Source organism: Mizuhopecten yessoensis, unplaced genomic scaffold, assembly GCF_002113885.1.
Source record: "Mizuhopecten yessoensis strain PY_sf001 unplaced genomic scaffold, ASM211388v2 scaffold1319, whole genome shotgun sequence".
Taxonomy (NCBI): domain Eukaryota; kingdom Metazoa; phylum Mollusca; class Bivalvia; order Pectinida; family Pectinidae; genus Mizuhopecten; species Mizuhopecten yessoensis.
The window spans coordinates 78,850-97,815 of NW_018403987.1; the positions used below are offsets into that span (position 1 = coordinate 78,850).

Genomic DNA, 18,966 nt, shown 5'->3' on the forward strand with positions numbered 1-18,966 from the left:
ATTAACATTTACCTGTGTTACCTTCCCACTGATCGTTTCGTCATAGGAAGGTATTTAGGGAGTGCAGAGTAAACAGATTCACCTCTAAGGTTTGTCTGTATTTAAAAATTAAAACACAGAATGTGAAATATTCATTTATTTAGATAGAAGAGTCGCAGTCAGCATATTAGGTGTAACAGCAGATTACGTGTTTTTGAGCTGTACCAATAGTTTCCTGTTTGATTGTGTGGTGACATGGATAGGTCTGTTATCATGGGGTTCGGTTTGTAACTGTCAGGAAATTTGATCTCCTCACTTCCATGTTAAGTAGAATTATAAATTCACTAAATTCTAACAATGACTGTTTATCTCTTCACTTCCACGTGGAAGTTGTGACAATACTAAATTTGGGGTCTTTAACACGATTTAAAAAAACCACATTGATGACTTTTTTGTCACTGCTTTTCCTAAAAACAAAAGAGGTATTGTTTTGAGTATGACTTTTCCTCCAGTAAAAGCATGTTTACTCTGCAATGAAAATGTTAGTGTTGCTGGTACAAATATTTTCAATCAACCTCGTTAACAATACAATACTGGTATGCGTATTGATAAGTCTGCATATGATTAGGTTATATAGGATGAAACATGAATATTTAATTAAGGTGACACCTTGAGTAAGCTTGTTAAGGTGTGTTTGGCTGATTGCTTTTGAACATTTCCGGTCTTGTTAGTGAATGGAACTTGAGTAATCTTGGATCGATACTAAGGTTCATTTTGAAGATAACGTAATTGTATCTATGAATTTTTTATGAAGATAAGATTGTAAAAGTTGTTAGTATGACTGGCTGATGATTGTGTGAAAACAATATATTGTTTCAACATTACAAAAAAAACACCCTGATGAAAAGTATTACTCATGGTTGCATGAAACGTACTGTGTAAGCGTACTTATGCCATATTAGTGTTCCACAAAACTTACTTTACAGAACATCTAAGCACACTAATACCATATTCGTGTTCCACGAAACTTACTTTACAGTATGTGTAAGCACACTTATACCATATAAGTGTTCCACAAAACTTACTTTTCAGTATGTGTAAGCACACTTATACCATAGTAGTGTTCCACAAAACTTACTTTTCAGTATGTGTAAGCACACTTATTCCATATTAGTGTTCCACGAAACTGACTTTACAGTACATCTAAGCGCACTTATACCATATTAGTATTCCACAAAACTTACTTTACAGTACATCTAAGCACACTTATACCATATTAGTGTATCACGAAACTTACTTTACAGTACATCTAAGCACACTTATACCATAATAGTGTTCCTCAAAACTTACTATACTGTGTAAATGTACTGTACTGTGTAATCGTACTTTTACCAGTATTAGTGTTCTCATATTTCCAAGTTAAGTCAACAATAGTATTAAAGTAATATTTACATCATTATTTAGTGCAAAACTTTCCATTAGGTAAACCATTATTGTATTTATGTAGCATTTGTTATCATTTAGCGCTGTTGAAAGCTCAGAAATCATTAAGATATGATTGCTGCTAAAAATGAGTATGTGTACAGTATCCAAAGATATTGTGAATGTAGACAAGATTACAACTTAAGCACAATGTCTTCATTTACATAAATATCCCACAGTGATGGCTATTATTTTGAATATCAAGGATGTAGATATGCCTTAAAGTCAGCTTATAACACAATGTGATTCTACAACATGTACATATCCTAATAATGGCCTGTTTAGAACAGTTGTCCTAGACAATGATCATGACCATTTTAGCACTGTATTCTAGACACTATTGGTGACAATTTTGTTGTAGTGTCCCAGAAACAAATGGTTACAAGTTTAGCACAGTGTTTTTGAAAGTAATAGTTACAAGTTTAGCACAGTGTTTTTGAAAGTAATGGTTACAATTTTAGTACAGTGTCTTCAAAAGTAATGGTTACAAGTTTAGCACAGTGTCTTTGAAAGTAATGGTTACAAGTTTAGCACAGTGTCTTCTAAAGTAATGGTTACAAGTTTAGCACAGTGTCTTTGAAAGTAATGGTTACAAGTTAAGCACAGTGTCGTCAAAAGTAATGGTTACAAGTTTAGCACAGTGTCTTCGAAAGTAATGGTTACAAGTTTAGCACGGTGTCTTTGAAAGTAATAGTTACAAGTTTAGCACAGTGTCTTTGAAAGTAATGGTTACAAGTTTAGCACAGTGTCTTTGAAAGTAATGGTTACAAATTTAGCACAGTGTCTTCGAAAGTAGTGGTTACAAGTTTAGCACAGTGTCTTCGAAAGTAATGGTTACAAGTTTAGCAGTGTCCTTAACATTCACTGATCATGAAAATGTTTAGCACCTGTCCTAGAAGCAAATAGTGACAGTTTTAGCACGATGACATAGAAACCATGATGTTGACAATTTTAGTGCAATGACAGTGAAAATAATGGTTACAACTTTAGCACAGTGTCCTTGATACTCACTAATCCTGAAAGTTTAGCAGGTTCCTAGAAACTAATGGTGAAAATGTTAGCACTGCATGACCTTTATATATATAGCTAGACACAAATGGTGTTGATTTTAGTACAGTATCCAAGACACATGTACAGATTTCCATTTAGTGATCTTATTTAAAGCCTTGATTATTGGTATGATCACGAAACTTTCCGCTGTCATAATAAAATCAATTTTTTGCTTGACAATTGAAGGTGAGTGTTGCAGGTACATCAAACAGAGAGGACTACAGAAAATTGATTTCATTTCTTCCTGTTAAGGGAAATATCATTGATTTAATCTCCAAACAACATGACATTCTGGATCTTTAATCAATCATGTCTTTCGCGGGACCTTTTTAATTTAGGGATTTCTGAAGTCATACATAACATGTTGCCTTAAATTTTGAGAGTGAAAACACAAATCAGAAAAATGTCCATTCATACCTGAGATATGGTGGTCATCAAGGCTCCACTGAAAAAAAAGGCTTTATTTTAATTTTCAGACAAAAAAAATTGACAATTGATCAGCAGATGTTGGTAGTGTTTATTACATGTTTCTAGTGGCTTTCCCATTTTATTTACTGGGCAGTGTTGATTTCTTTAAGAAAGGACACTTTTTTCAGTTATTTATTATCTTCTCAAGTGCTGTTTCCGTTTAATTTGCAGAGGAAATATGTTTATTTAGATAAAAAAAAATGCCTCTTACACATGGGCAGTGATAAATTAGTATAGTGCTAATTAGGTAGTGGTTGGGTTGATTTGATCAATTTTCATTTATGCTGTGAAGTTATATATTTGTTTGGGGCCCGAATTGCGTGGTTTCCCAACAAATATCACCAATTTGTGGGAACGGGAACACCAGTACCCACTCCTAGGGAGAACAATTGTATGTCAAACTTCTAACGACATTGTGGACCTAAGAATTTGTAAATGAAAAGTAACAACGAAATAAACAAAATTAAACCCCCCACAAAAATTAGAGATTTCACAATACCAACAAGTTAACTATCTATTACTAATTGATAGATTACCTGATTAGTGCTTGACCAAATTTAATAATTAGACCACTGACCACTGACCACTGTTTATACATAATTATGTATATCACAATGTAAATCTAAAGAGCAGCCCAAAAAAGACCGTTTTTGATTTCTGAATATAGCAGGAAATATTTTCTGAGTTACTTAGAAATCTTAATAATTAAAGAAACTGTTGAACGTTAGACCTATTGGGATTGAGGAAGGTCAATAAGACACAGGAAGCGCATCCCCCTTGTGTACGAAGGTTGCTGAGGTCAGATTTACAGGGATGAGTAAGACTTGGAGTGGACTATTAACTGATTATTTTCACTTGAAGATTGTGACGCTGAACAAGTATTATTCATTGATTTGAAAGATTTTGAATGTGATTAAGTCATATTTTTGTGGAAATCAACAGCAGTGTTGACGAGAGTGTTACAGCTATCGGAGACTGGTTTTGTGGAGAAGATCATGTTGTTTCACAATGATCTGTTTTAATGAGGCCAAATGAAGTTTGATATTGAGCCCTGGGACCTAGCGCCCATGCCTTCCGCTCATGCAGTGTTTAATTAGTTGGTATTTCATCAACAGCCATCCTTCCCCACGACTAGAATGGCTTCACATGTCTTATTACCACAGTTTTATAGTGTAATTTACATGACATGGCTTCACAATGTTATAATGCGTTATAAGAAACTTGGGTATTAACAACACTGAAATAGAATTCTTCATTCGCTGCAATAGGTTGTGGTTCTGTCATGATTAAGTCGTGATTAAACAGCAACATGTGCATTGCATGGCAGGGCACCTGTGGGGTGTGACGTGGTCTTTGTTTTCGATTTCCTGGAGGGGCATGTCCTGGCATATATAGCAGGCCTATCTGGATCAGGTTCTTAAGCTGCAGGCTTATGCAGCTAGCCTTCCTTGCAGTGGAACCTTGACCCCTGACCTTAAAGATGACATCATCTCAGGTTTATGTAATCCTGGTTGATGCTTGTGTTATGAAGGAAGATTACAGTGAAAATTTTAAATTAAGATTTCAAATTTTATTAATTTTAGACAAGACTAGATAAATTGAAATACCCTTATTCTCCTGTAATATTTTCTCGAGAGATAAAAACTTGTTTTTTTAAATGAAAAATTTGAGGTGAGCGAAAGTTGTTCATGGATAACTTTGATAACATTTGTAGCTAGGATAGTTTTGCATTAGAAACATTGTCAGCATTGCCGAAGAATTAATGATGTACTGATAGCAGAGTGTATAGTGCTTCAGACTAGAGATAGAACATATTAACAAGGAGAAGCGATATCTCGTATAGGTGGGGAGGAGGTAATTACCCCGCTTCTGTCATATACACACACCACTTACACCTACTTACATACTAACATTTCAAACTTGGCACTTATTTCACTTCCTATGAAAAGCCTTCATTAAAATAGAATAGCAAACACAGGCAGTATCCCAATGACCTCGAGCTGCCAATGACCTTGAATGTCAAGGTACATGATGTGATAATTGCAAATTGAACTGAAGAATTAAGAGGTCTTTCTCCAAAAAGCTGTGAAATGTGGTTGTTTTGTGAATGTGGATGTAATTACATGTGTGAGGTTGAGCTGAGTTGTCACTGTGCCAGGTGATGTCGCAGTAATGGAATTCATTTAATTAACTCCTAGCGCCAACAAGCATGATGTGCTCTGCAACATCTGAAACTCTGTTATATCATAGTGTATGGTTTTTAATTTCTGTGAATGTAGAAAGAATGTAGAAGGTAATCTCCTGTTAGTCTGTCTCGCAACATCTCAGCAGTTCATCAACTGATTGTTTGAGAATATACTGCAGCAGGTTTTACGACTTGTTCTGATCGTGCAGACTGCGACTTGTATGAGAGGTATATGTGGGGTGGTCCTTGGTGGACTGTGTCGGACTGTGAACTGATCAGGAGGAGTACCTTACATTGACAGGCCTCCATGGAGTGTTTAGGGGGATTCCTCCACCAGGTACGTTATACATTATACATGGACTTAACAGCCCGGTAATGGTTCCCACAGGAAAGGCCTAGCTGTTAGTGAGCTGCTCGGCAAATTGGATGGAGTCTTACTCTTAGGAACTGGTGTAGCTTCTCAAGGCAAAACAATTATTCTCAATGCTGCTTTGTATTGGAATCCTGTTATTGTTTTGGCATTAGCAGGATTTGGGAGCAACTTAAGGGTGTGTAGATCTAGCATCTATAGAGAGTTAGGGATTGGGCTCCTACCAGCATCTGTGCCGTGAAGTCGAATACCTGCATTTACATGCCTAGATTTATGTTCCCTGCTCAAAGATTACCTCCTCTCCCATGTTTTTAATTCTTCGGCACTTTCAAACTGTGTGAGCGATATTGTAAGATTTGAGGTGAAGGTCATACAAAGAATAGCTAATGTTTGGCCGTGTTTTCAAAATGCCATTGAATTTCACATTAAATTCTAATCAAATACACATTTCTGGATGTCATGTAATGAGAAGTGGTATAATACCTTCTAAACACTGTCCTATTCCTATTGTATGCAGAGTTGTTCATGACCTGTGAGCAAGGTCAGCTGTCGTATGTCCTGTCAGACAGGTATAGTGACACCCAGGCTGTGGGCTAAGGCATATCACAGAGCTGCTGTCTAGTGGAGGGTGGTTTATTGTGTACACCTGGCCATTTGTTTACCTGTGTCTTTGTAGTCCTGAATACGTGTACATTATGATGTGGTTGTTAAATTGACTTTCAGCGCACTTATATGTAGTAGATGGAGAGAGGCTTGGGTCCATTCATTGATCGGTCAGAATCTTGATGGTCAACATGTACATGACAATTGTGATTCCGATATTGTATTTGTCATGGCTTTAAGTTACTCGCCTGAACTAAGTGACGGACCTAAGGGAAATTAACACAAGTCTGGTTTGAGGAGCATCATTTGATGGTGCCAATTTCTACTGACTATTGATTAAGATGCTGGTACTGGATTCTGATATTTGTATCCAAAGTGACTGAGAAACGATACTACTGTGAAATCAGATATTTTCGTGGAGCCTCAATTTCGTGGTTTCCTGACAAAAACCATTTTGTGAGAAAACATTTATTGTGGACTATGACCACTCAAAGCTGAGTGTTGCTTTATATCAAACTTTTAAATTACTAATTACTTAGTGGACCTATGAATTTGTGGATGACGATTACCCACAAAATCAACGAAATTCATTAACCATAACGAAAATCGGTGATTTCACATGATTTATTCTTGTGAAGCCATACTTTCATAGTTGTGCATTTAAACAGCTCATTTCCAAGAATTATATCCCTTGGTGGAATAGAAATGACCATTCACAACATATAATGTAGTTAACTGTCCATAAATAAAAAAAGTCCTCATATACTGGTAGAAGTGATATACACAAGTAGTTCAGCTGTTTATTGTGTTTCGTGATCTTCACTATTTATGATGCATTCATTACTACATACCTAATTCTCCTTTGGGAAGCATTCCTAGTAACAGCATATTATACTCCAAGTACTCCATACTTGCTTGTAGTTGGAATCAAACCCCTGGCTGTCTGAGTGGAAGGCCATTGGCTGTTGACAAACCCTACAAGCAGGGTCAGGGTTATTAATCCTTTCACCGCTATATAACTTTGAAAATTACCTCTACCATAAATTGATCTGGATGATTCCATTATGGTATACAATAGATCTTTATGGTATTAGGAGCCTCAGCTTACAGGTTATTGCACTCAAAGGACTCTTCTTCCCTTTGAAACGACATTATACTCGACCACCTTCACCTGCCATCGGCAATCTAAAAGAAAAGCATTTAAAGTTGGATATTCTAGGCCTGATTTAACGTCATAAACCTAGAATATACTTATTTCCTTTTTGATTACATTGGAAACTGTAGGTTATAGACCTGACGGTATAGATAGACTAATGGTAAATAAAAAACAGATTATGTCTTCGTTACTGCAGAGGCTGAGTTTCTGGACTACTTTAATTTAAGGTGTTGCATTATTAGATTGGGGACGTGTAGAGAAGATGCTAAGACAGCGTGTGTGCCTACAATACCTTACTGCTTCACACATTTATTTGTAGACATGGTTATTGATAAAGAGCAGGTGATGTTAAGTATTAGCATCTTGTGTACAGATTAACATGGAGTCTTAATTTTATGTGTAAAACTTGATTACCAGAAAGGTTATTGAGAAAATATTTCGCAGCATGTTGTGTATAGAGTGTCTACAATTAGGTAGGCTTCAATGAAACACAGTATTGTACTCATCACAGGATGTTGATACAGTATGTATAGATGATAGATAGCATGACCTAAAACTTCAGATATTGCTTTCTCATCATAGTAGTAGATGACTAACAAGGTTCCTGATAGGTGGAAATAAATGTGTATTGTATGAGGACTTCATGTTAGACCTAGCAAGCTTGTTAGTTATCTCTGTATATTACAGATTATAGGAGTTATGGTCTAGACAATGTAATTAAACAAAGGGCCATAACTCTTCAATTAAGAGGCTGGCAGACTCTGAATTTTGCAGGTGAGTCTTTGCCATGGTGAAGACTTGTCCATAATATAAGGACCAGCCAAAGAAAGAAAATGAAAGATCATTACTCCAAGTAAAGAGCTGCACTCCCTGAAGTCATTGTGTCACATTGTGCCATGGCATGATGTGTGTGTTCATTAATCATCACAATATTTTACTGAGGTAAGATCATGTTGATCATTTAAGAAATGGGAGATGATTTATCTGGACCTGTAGTATAAGTTAGAGCTTGCACTCCCTACCTGTAGTATAAGTTGGAGCTTGCACTCCCTTACCTGTAGAGTTATTGCCCGTTGTTTTGTCCAGCCTATAAACCCTGTGTTGTTTTTACCTGGGCACGCAGTCCCTTATTTTATGATTTATAACACCCTTACATCATTTCAACACGCATCTTATATTTAATGGAATATATATGTGGAACCTGAAATGCTCACCTGATTTCATCCATGGTGATCATAGAGGGTCATGTTGTCCTGTTGTTTATATTTCATCCTTTCCTGTCTGTTCCTTCCTTCAGTATGTATCATATGTGAAGAGGAAGACATCAGTTTCTGTTCCACAGAAACAAGGTCTAGTCATTTATCCCTGTTGTGTCCTCGTACACTGCTGTGTCACCATGTCCTGTCTATGGTTCTATCAAGTGTTTTGTAAGGAAAAGGTCTATGATATACAGATATGATGAGGGAAAGAATATTTACTGGGTAGATTGTGTATTGACTTAGTGATGATAAGGCCTGATGACCGATGTGCTTGGGTGTTCCAATGCAAGGTCACAGTGAAGGTCATGGTCAAATTTTATAACTTTTGTTTCCTTGACAACAAATATTTTTTTGGCTATAACCTATAGAGGCTATTCAACAGCACCTCTATCCTGTTGTACATATATAAATGTGTTCATTAACGCAAATGGCATCTGCTTAAAACAGAACCTGTACAATTAGTCTGGTGCATGTCTGCCATTAAGTGGTGTTGGATAAAACAAGGCGGCTCATTCCATTTGACAATCTGTATGATTTCGAAAATGTGATCACGAAAAAAAATCGAAATCACATATAGGGTGTCTCTCAAAGATTTATCTCTGAATCTTGTCAAGTTACAAGGCAATCACATTTGATAACTGCCACAGATTTTCAAGATTTTGCTTCAGCTTTCAAAACAAATGTAATATTTTTATTGATTTTATTGTTCTGCTGACTGTAGGTAAAGTTAGACCTGTAGAACTTAAAAGACACATGTTCACTATAACCACTGTAGTACTGTTGTTGTATAGCTAGACGATGTTAGTCAGACGACAAGACACATGTTCACTATAACCACTGTAGGACTGTTGTTGTATAGCTAGACGATGTTATTCAGACGACAAGACACATGTTCACTATAACCAATGTAGGACTGTTGTTGTATAGCTAGACGATGTTGGTCAGACGCTAAGACACATGTTCACTATAACCACTGCAGGACTGTTGTTGTATAGCTAGACGATGTTAGTCAGACGACAAGACACATGTTCACTATTACCACTGTAGGACTGTTGTTGTATAGCTAGATGATGTTAGTCAGACGACAAGACACATGTTCACTATTACCACTGTAGGACTGTTGTTGTATAGCTAGATGATGTTAGTCAGACGACAAGACACATGTTCACTATTACCACTGTAGGACTGTTGTTGTATAGCTAGACGATGTTGGTCAGACGATAAGACACATGTTCACTATAACCACTGTAGTACTGTTGTTGTATAGCTAGATGATGTTACTCAGACGCTAAGACACATGTTCACTATAACCACTGTAGGACTGTTGTTGTAGAGCTAGATGATGTTACTCAGACGCTAAGACACATGTTCACTATAACCACTGTAGGACTGTTGTTGTAGAGCTAGATGATGTTACTCAGACGCTAAGACACATGTTCACTATAACCACTGTAGGACTGTTGTTGTATAGCTAGACGATGTTAGTCAGACGTTAGACTTGCTGAGATCCTAATTGTGTTATTTAGTGTCGGTGTAAACAGTTAAGAATTGGATATATTTCATACAAACGTGCTCTTGTTTAAATTGGATGATGGAATTCTACTGATGAAGCTTGCTTGTAATATCGCACACAGATGTCTGGGCTAGTAATGCATCAGCCTCAAAAACACAAGATTCTGTTGCAATGAGCCATTCCAGAATGAAGAGAGTGAAAACATGCGTGATAGCGACTCGTCTGTTCTGATGATCTGTAGAAAACATTTACATTTATGATACGTTTGTTTTTTGTATTTTACACCAGTGTCTTAGAATAGAGAACTCTTTGACACCATAGATTACATAAGTTTCTGACAGTGTATATGTGAAAGATTTGGTGGCTGTGAAAACTCGAAGACCTGATATACAGATCTTCAGAATATTTCAGATGTCTGTCATCTAACTTTCTTCACTTGTAAATGCGTAACTTGTAACACAGCATTGCGCATCATATCCATCGAGCAACCAGAAGTGCTGAGGTATAGTGTTGAATGTTTGTGGTACTCGATATCGATGCAATTCCTAATCAATTCAAAAGTCCTGTGACGTTTTGTATCTGTTAGCTTGCTGTTGTGTAACAATACGTGGAATGTTGGATTCTTTATTTCAGGGGTGGATTGTTTTTGAGCGGTGTAGTCCAGCATCAATTTGTATATTCTGCAGATCATGAGTGTAATGTTTTTACATTTATATAATATTTTAACAACTGCTTTGCATTTAAGTAACAAATTATTGTATTTTTCAGATGAATGAAGGCAGAAAAAGTCAAATTGTACTGCCAGATGAAAGGATATTGGACATTTTGATACAGGTAAGTGAGCTATTTAGACTGTTTGATATGACGCACATGGAAAAAAGCTCAAAATAAATTACTCCGAAACAATATACAAAATGTACTGTCATTTGGGTGCCAGTGATTTCAGCAGCATCCCTGGCGGCATTTCGTATTCAAAACATATTATTTCCGTTATTAATGATTTGATATTGATTGCTCAGTTCACACATGACTTATGAGGAGAAATAGAAAGGAAGTTATGTCAAAGGTACAAAATGAAATACTGTTATAGACTTGGTACTATATAAGCTGGTATAAATAGAAAGGAAGTTATATCAAAGGTACAAAATGAAATACTGTTGTAGACTTGGTACTATATAATCTGGTATAAATAGAAAGGAAGTAATATCAAAGGTACAAAATGAAATACTGTTGTAGACTTGGTACTATATAATCTGGTATAAATAGAAAGGAAGTTATTTTAAAGGTACAAAATGAAATACTGTTATAGACTCGGTACTATATAATCTGATATAAATAGAAAGGAAGTTATATCAATTGTACAAAATGAAATACTGTTATAGACTCGGTACTATATAATCTCGTATAAATAGAAAGGAAGTTATATCAAAGGTACAAAATGAAATACTGGTGTAGACTTGGTACTATATAATCTGGTACAAATAGAAAGGAAGTTATTTTAAAGGTACAAAATGAAATACTGTTATAGGCTCGGTACTATATAATCTGGTATAAATAGAAGGAAGTTATATCAAAGGTACAAAATTAAATACTGTTATAGACTCGGTACTATATAATCTCGTATAAATAGAAAGGAAGTTATATCAAATGTACAAAATGAAATACTGTTATAGACTTGGTACTATATAATCTGGTATAAATAGAAAGGAAGTTATATCAATTGTACAAAATGAAATACTGTTATAGACTTGGTACTATATAATCTGGTATAAATAGAAAGGAAGTTATATCAAATGTACAAAATGAAATACTGTTATAGACTCGGTAATATATAATCTGGTATAAATAGAAAGGAAGTTATATCAATTGTACAAAATGAAATACTGTTATAGACTCGGTACTATATAATCTGGTATAAATAGAAAGGAAGTTATATCAATTGTACAAAATGAAATACTGTTATAGACTCGGTACTATATAATCTGGTATAAATCAGGAGATTTTACAGTAAACTGTCCTGTAAAATGAAGTATGCACAAATAGAAAGGTTTCACCTGTTTCTCTGCATGTCCTGGACATGTCTGGTAAAAATCACTAGTGCCCATGATCAAATACTTGAAACTTCCTAATTGGAAATCAGACCAGACTTCAAGAAAGTTTGATCTTGACCTTGGAACAGAGACATATAGAATGGTGTATAAACTGATACTACTACAAATGTAGAGGATTTGGTGTACAGATATTATAGTGTTTGTATCCACACTGTCTGTAGGGTAAGAGCAACAATACTGCTGGAAATTAATCCATCTTGTACGGGGGACACGGTCATCGAATGATGTACTTTATCTCTTCATTCACCAAAGAGGCTTCTTCTTTGATGTAAAGAGGGTCAAAGGTCAAGGTCATAAAAGTCAAATTTTGACATTTTCTATTAATTTTATGCTTTTCTGATGTACCTTTTCTGTATTTTCATATATTCAGGAAATAATGGGCTTTATATATGAAATATAGAAACTACCTAGCTTGTCTTACTTTAAAAAAAAATCACCAAAACAAATCTGATTGAATTTGTTTCTTTTCATTTCAGCCAAAATTGAACACAAAAGACTTGTTAGATCTGGTAGCATCACATTTTAAGCTAAAAGAAAAGGATTATTTTGGGATTTATTTTCTCGATGAAACGTAAGTACTCAATGCTTCAGTATTTCACAAAGTGGTCCTATCTGTGTTGGCTGTACACACACTGTGCTTGTGTATAAGTGTGGGAGTAGAAGGGGATGTGAAGGATGATCACGCGTACAAACCATTGTTTTTATACGATCTACTTATTTCTGTGTTTCCTGAGAACATTATATGTACTTGTTGTAGAAAGGTCCTTAACTAATGAGAAGCTATTGTGTTACAAAATTGGCTTTTCTCTTTCTGTGTTTCTCTGTACCAGCAACAGCCTTGTGCTAAATTTGATATAGTTGTTTAAATATAATTTTGCGGTAACAGTAACAAAACAAAAATCTTGATCTGTGAACATTTTTGTTGGTTCGTTTGAGTGGTTTTACGTCTGCTTCACTGCCGAGTAGTTGGTTATCCAACAGATGAAGCTAAAACTATTACACAAGGGGAAAGGTGTATGTAAAATGTATTACATGAATACAATACCAATAAGTTATGTTTATGTGACTCTCATTAGTTAATTTTCAAATGTAAAAAAAATACCTGGTTAACTTTGTGTCTTGATACAATTTGAACGCATGAGGGATAAACATCATGACTAACCATCGCCTGTTGGGAAAACCTTTATGTCCAGGGTAAAAAAAAGTAGGACTTAATACCGTGAGTTATATAAGGTGGATGTATCAAAGGTTTAGTTATATTGACATTGATATTGAACTTAATTGTGCATCATTGTACTTAATTCAAGGTGGGTGTCAATTAAATCTTTTACTTCTCCTGCCATGTTCCTATGGAGCATACATGAATATGAATTTACTTTGATATTTAGATGTGCAATGAGGGATAAAAATAAACTTTCAAAGGTCAAGGCCAAGGTCACCGACACTGAAAATAGACCGTGGAGGTGGGGATATACTGTCCTTCTCTTGGAATCTTTTTAAAGCTTGACATGGTAATACACTTTGATATTTAGATGTACAATAGGGGTTGAGAAGTTTGTAAGGTTAAGGTCACTGTTACTGATAATTAACCATGGGGGTACGCAGGTACATGGCAGGGCCCTTGCTGACTTGTCAGTGTTCTAGTTTGCACTAAGAGTGTCAAGAACAGAAATGTAGATACTTGTGTTGGTAGAAAATATTTGTATATATTGATTCAATTTAAAATGTTTGGATTTCTGCTCATACAAATACTTCACCATCTTCGAGAAACTATTTGTGTATTAAAATGGTACTGAATAGATTTTAATGACTACATAAGGAAGGCTGGGTGAATATAAGGAGAGAAAGAAGATTATTTATAGAAATCCAACATCAGGGAATACAGCGGGGAAAAGGGATTATATACACTAACCCAGCATCAGGGAATATTGATTGGGGTGGTTTATAGAGAATAAATATATCTCATCATGCACAGCTGTCACAGGATTGCAAGTCAAGAATGTCTTGTGTAGGTGCAGTACAGAGTGTTTATAACAACACATAGGGTAGGCTGAATACAGTTTCTATAACACATGGTAGGCTGAATACAGTTTCTATAACACAGGGTAGGCTGAGTATAGTTTCTATAACACAGGGTAGGCTGAGTACAGAATCTATAATGCAGGGTAGGCTGGGTATAGTTTCTATAACACAGGGTAGGCTGGGTATAGTTTCTATAACACAGGGTAGTCTGAGTACAGTTTCTATAACACAGGGTAGGCTGGGTATAGTTTCTACAACACAGGGTAGGCTGAGTATAGTTTATATAACACAGGGTAGGCTGAGTATAGTTTATATAACACAGGGTAGGCTGAGTACAGAATCTATAACGCAGGGTAGGCTGAGTATAGTTTATATAACACAGGGTAGGCTGGGTATAGTTTCTATAACACAGGGTAGTCTGAGTACAGTTTCTATAACACAGGGTAGGCTGGGTACAGTTTCTATAACACAGGGTAGTCTGAGTACAGAATATATAACACAAGGTAGGCTGAGTACAGAATATATAACACAGGGTAGGCTGAATACAGAATATATAACACAAGGTAGGCTGAGTATAGTTTCTATAACACAGGGTAGGCTGAGTACAGTTTATATAACACAGGGTAGGCTGAGTATAGTTTCTATAACACAGGGTTTGCTATTATTACAGGGTCCTCAGTTCATAAAGTGGGATTTAATGTCTCATACATATGTCTTTATGTGAATGTAAGCTTCAACGTGTTTCTATTTGATGTAGGATAGATCTTACCTGTGTCTCAAGATGTCTAGAAAAAACAACCTAGATACTGGTTTTCCAGTGTTTACATGTCCCGTACACGACATTTTGTCCTATATACAGGACATCATATCCTATGCTCCTAGGTACATCAAAGAAAAATTGGTGGCACAACAATTTAAAACCAGACCAATCCATTGTCACAATACAAAACATACAAAATCAAATAGTACTCATTGTTCAGGGAGGAAGGTAAAACACTAGAAGTATTGTGTTACAATGTGGTGAAGGGGAGATAACTGGAATAGACTACTAGAAAACTTGATGATGACTGTGTCCGACAACCCTGGCACTGGAGGTGATGATATAGTTAAATACAGATAACATGCCACAGATAGACTGAGTAAACTAGCAGTGCTGTTCTCCACTGTCAGGAGGGACATTTATCAACTTACACACATTAATCTAGTATGTGGTCGGGAGCTTGTCACTAGGGTGGGAAATTACACTGACAACAAATGTTTTCATAAAACTGCAGCATACACTGGCATATATTGTGTTGTAGGTTTAATCAAATTTGTGTTATTTTTTTTGCCCCTGTAATTTTATGGGGCTAGAGATAGGGGTGGGGGGATATAGTGTTAAACATGGCTGTCCTTTTGCATTCCATTTCATTGAGTCCCATTATGATCTTTGGGGGCATTACATTTCTTAAGAGATGTTTTCTAATGTTAAGAACAGTTGCCAATGCTAGAGAGTATCTCAAACTTACGTATAATTCCACATTTCCCCCTATAACCTGAGCCTTCCAACTTATGTATAATTCCACATTTCCCCCTATAACCTGAGACATCCAACTTATGTATAATTCCACATTTCCCCCTATAACCTAAGACATGAACAGATAATCATTTTGAAGTCTTCACCTTGACATAAAGGAAAGTATTTCTGTTTTATTGATTTTAAAAACTTAGCTAACTGTGTGCAGTTCATTCAGTGTTTGTACATATTTCAGAAGGAAATTAAGAGTTCTACTTTCTGTCAGATGGTCACCACTTATGTAAACAATGTCAAAAGTACATTCCTACTAGTGTGATGTTTTAGGTTGGAAGATCATTGAAATGTTTTCTGAAGGATATATCTTATCCTTATTAATCTAACTTCATATAATCATTTCGATGTTTTTGGTAATTGACAGGGTAGCTGATAGGATGGTTATGTTTCTGTAGCGTTACAAATTCAGTCAAAGAATAATGCTTTTCCATAGTTGCTAGGTGTTTGTTTTACAGTGTGCATGCGAGATATTGTAATTTGCACGTGTGTACAAAAGCAGGTCACAAAACAGAATTTATGACTGAGAAAGAAACATTTTAGCTATACTTTGCTATACTTTTTGATTTCTTTGAAATTTTATTTTGAAATGTGAAAAAGAGGATTTTACCCGTGTATGGGGAAGATGATTTAATTCACATATTGTGCTTGACCCAACAATCTAAAATGTATCGTTTGTTTGTTGAAGCTTAAACTCTGATTTGTTTTTTCGTGAAACTGACAAAAGATATATATTGTACACATGTGTATTGTGAAAGTTAAGAAAATAAGAGCCAGGCCCTGTTCATCAAGTCAGCCCTTATGTCTAAGCTATAAGAGCCAGTCCCTGTTCATCAAGTCAGCCCTTACGTCTAAGCTATAAGAGCCAGGCCCTGTTCATCAAGTCAGCCCTTATGTCTAAGCTATAAGAGCCAGTCCCTGTTATCAAGTCAGTCCTTATGTCTAAGCTATAAGAGCCAGTCCCTGTTCATCAAGTCAGCCCTTACGTCTAAGCTATAAGAGCCAGGCCCTGTTCATCAAGTCAGCCCTTATGTCTAAAATAAAGGGCCAGGCCCTGTTTATCAAGTCAGCCCTTATGTCTAAGCTATAAGACCCAGGCCCTGTTCATCAAGTCAGTCCTTATTTCTAAGCTATAAGAGCCAAGCCCTGTTCATAAGTCAGTCCTTATGTCTAAGCTATAAGACCCAGGCCCTGTTTATCAAGTCAGTCCTTATGTCTAAGCTATAAGACCCAGGCCCTGTTTATCAAGTCAGCCCTTATGTCTATGCTATAAGAGCCAGGCCCTGTTTATCAAGTCAGTCCTTATGTCTAAGCTATAAGAGCCAGGCACTGTTCATCAAGTCAGTCCTTATGTCTAAGCTATAAGAGCCAAGCCCTGTTTATCAAGTCTGCCCTTATGTCTAAGCTATAAGAGCCAGGCCCTGTTAATCAAGTCAGCCCTTATGTCTAAGCTATAAGAGCCAGGCACTGTTCATCAAGTCAGCCCTTATGTCTAAGCTATAAGAGCCAAGCCCTGTTCATCAAGTCAGTCCTTATGTCTAAGCTATAAGAGCAAAGCCATGTTTATCAAGTCAGTCCTTATGTCTAGGCTATAAGAGCCAGGCCCTGTTTATCAAGTCAGTCCTTATTTCTAAGCTATAAGAGCCAAGCCATGTTTATCAAGTCATCCCTGTTCATCAAGTCAGCCCTTACGTCTAAGCTATAAGAGCCAGGCCCTGTTCATCAAGTCAGCCCTTATGTCTAAGCTATAAGAGGCAGGCCCTGTTCATCAAGTCAGCCCTTATGTCTAAGCTATAAGAGCCAGGCCCTCTTCATCAAGTCAGCCCTTATGTCTAAGCTATAAGAGGCAGTCCCTGTTCATCAAGTCAGCCCTTATGTCTAAGCTATAAGAGCCAAGCATTGTTTATCAAGTCAGCCCTTATGTCTAAGCTATAAGAGGCAGTCCCTGTTCATCAAGTCAGCCCTTATGTCTAAGCTATAAGAGCCAAGCATTGTTCATCAAGTCAGCCCTTATGTCTAAGCTATAAGAGGCAGGCCCTGTTCATCAAGTCAGCCCTTATGTCTAAGCTATAAGAGGCAGGCCCTGTTCATCAAGTCAGCCCTTATGTCTAAGCTATAAGAGCCATGCCCTGTTCATCAAGTCAGTCCTTATGTCTAAGCTATAAGAGCAAAGCCATGTTTATCAAGTCAGTCCTTATGTCTAGGCTATAAGAGCCAGGCCCTGTTTATCAAGTCAGCCCTTATGTCTATGCTATAAGAGCCAGGCCCTGTTTATCAAGTCTGTCCTTATGACTAAGCTATAATAGCCAGGCCCTGTTTATCAAGTCAGCCCTTATGTCTATGCTATAAGAGCCAGGCCCTGTTTATCAAGTCTGCCCTTATGTCTAAGCTATAAGAGCCAGGCCCTCTTCATCAAGTCAGCCCTTATGTCTAAGCTATAAGAGCCAAGCCATGTTTATCAAGTCAGTCCTTATGTCTAGGCTATAAGAGCCAGGCCCTGTTTATCAAGTCAGTCCTTATGTCTAAGCTACCCTTATGTCTAAGCTATATGAGCCATGTCCTGTTTATCAAGTCAGCCCATATTGCTAAGCTATAAGAGCTAGGCCCTGTTTATCAAGTAAGCCCTTATGTCTAAGCTATATGAGCCATGTCCTGTTTATCAAGTCAGCCCTTCTGTCTAAGCTATAAGAGCCAAGACCTGTTCATCAAGTCAGTCCTTATCTCTAAGCTATAAGAGCCACGCCATGTTTATCAAGTCATCCCTGTTCATCAAGTCAGCCCTTATGTCTAGGCTATAAGAGCCTGGCCCTGTTTATCAAGTAAGCCCTTATGTCTAAGCTATAAGAGCCAGGCCCTGTTTATCAAGTCAGTCCTTTTGTCTAAGCTGTAAGAGCCAGGCTCTGTTTATCAAGTCTGTCCTTATGTCTAAGCTATAAGAGCCAGGCCCTGTTTATCAAGTCAGCCCTTATGTCTAAGCTATAAGAGCCAAGCCATGTTTATCAAGTCAGCCCTTATGTCTAAGCTAGATTGTTGATCTGCTGTATAAGTTGGATACTATACCAAGAGAGTTTTAAATAGAAGAAGAAAATGGAATTTTTGGACAAACGAGATATAAATGATAGTGGTTTAGACAATACGAGACTTGAATGTATATTTGGTATAATAATATAGCTATAAATATTTCTGAATACATTTTTTTTG

The 18,966-nt window shown here is 36.6% G+C and overlaps 1 protein-coding gene across 5 annotated transcripts in view; it reads left to right on the forward strand.

Moving 5' to 3' along the window:
* LOC110459872 (FERM domain-containing protein 4A-like) overlaps positions 1 to 18,966 on the forward strand; it is a 127,778-nt gene that overhangs the window by 39,215 nt on the left and 69,597 nt on the right. For all 5 annotated transcript variants that reach the window (XM_021512371.1, XM_021512354.1, XM_021512342.1 and 2 more), the window contains 2 exons: positions 10,834 to 10,899; positions 12,653 to 12,747. In XM_021512371.1, coding sequence (XP_021368046.1) covers positions 10,834 to 10,899; positions 12,653 to 12,747 — 161 coding nt within the window. The remainder of the gene's footprint in view (positions 1 to 10,833; positions 10,900 to 12,652; positions 12,748 to 18,966) is intronic.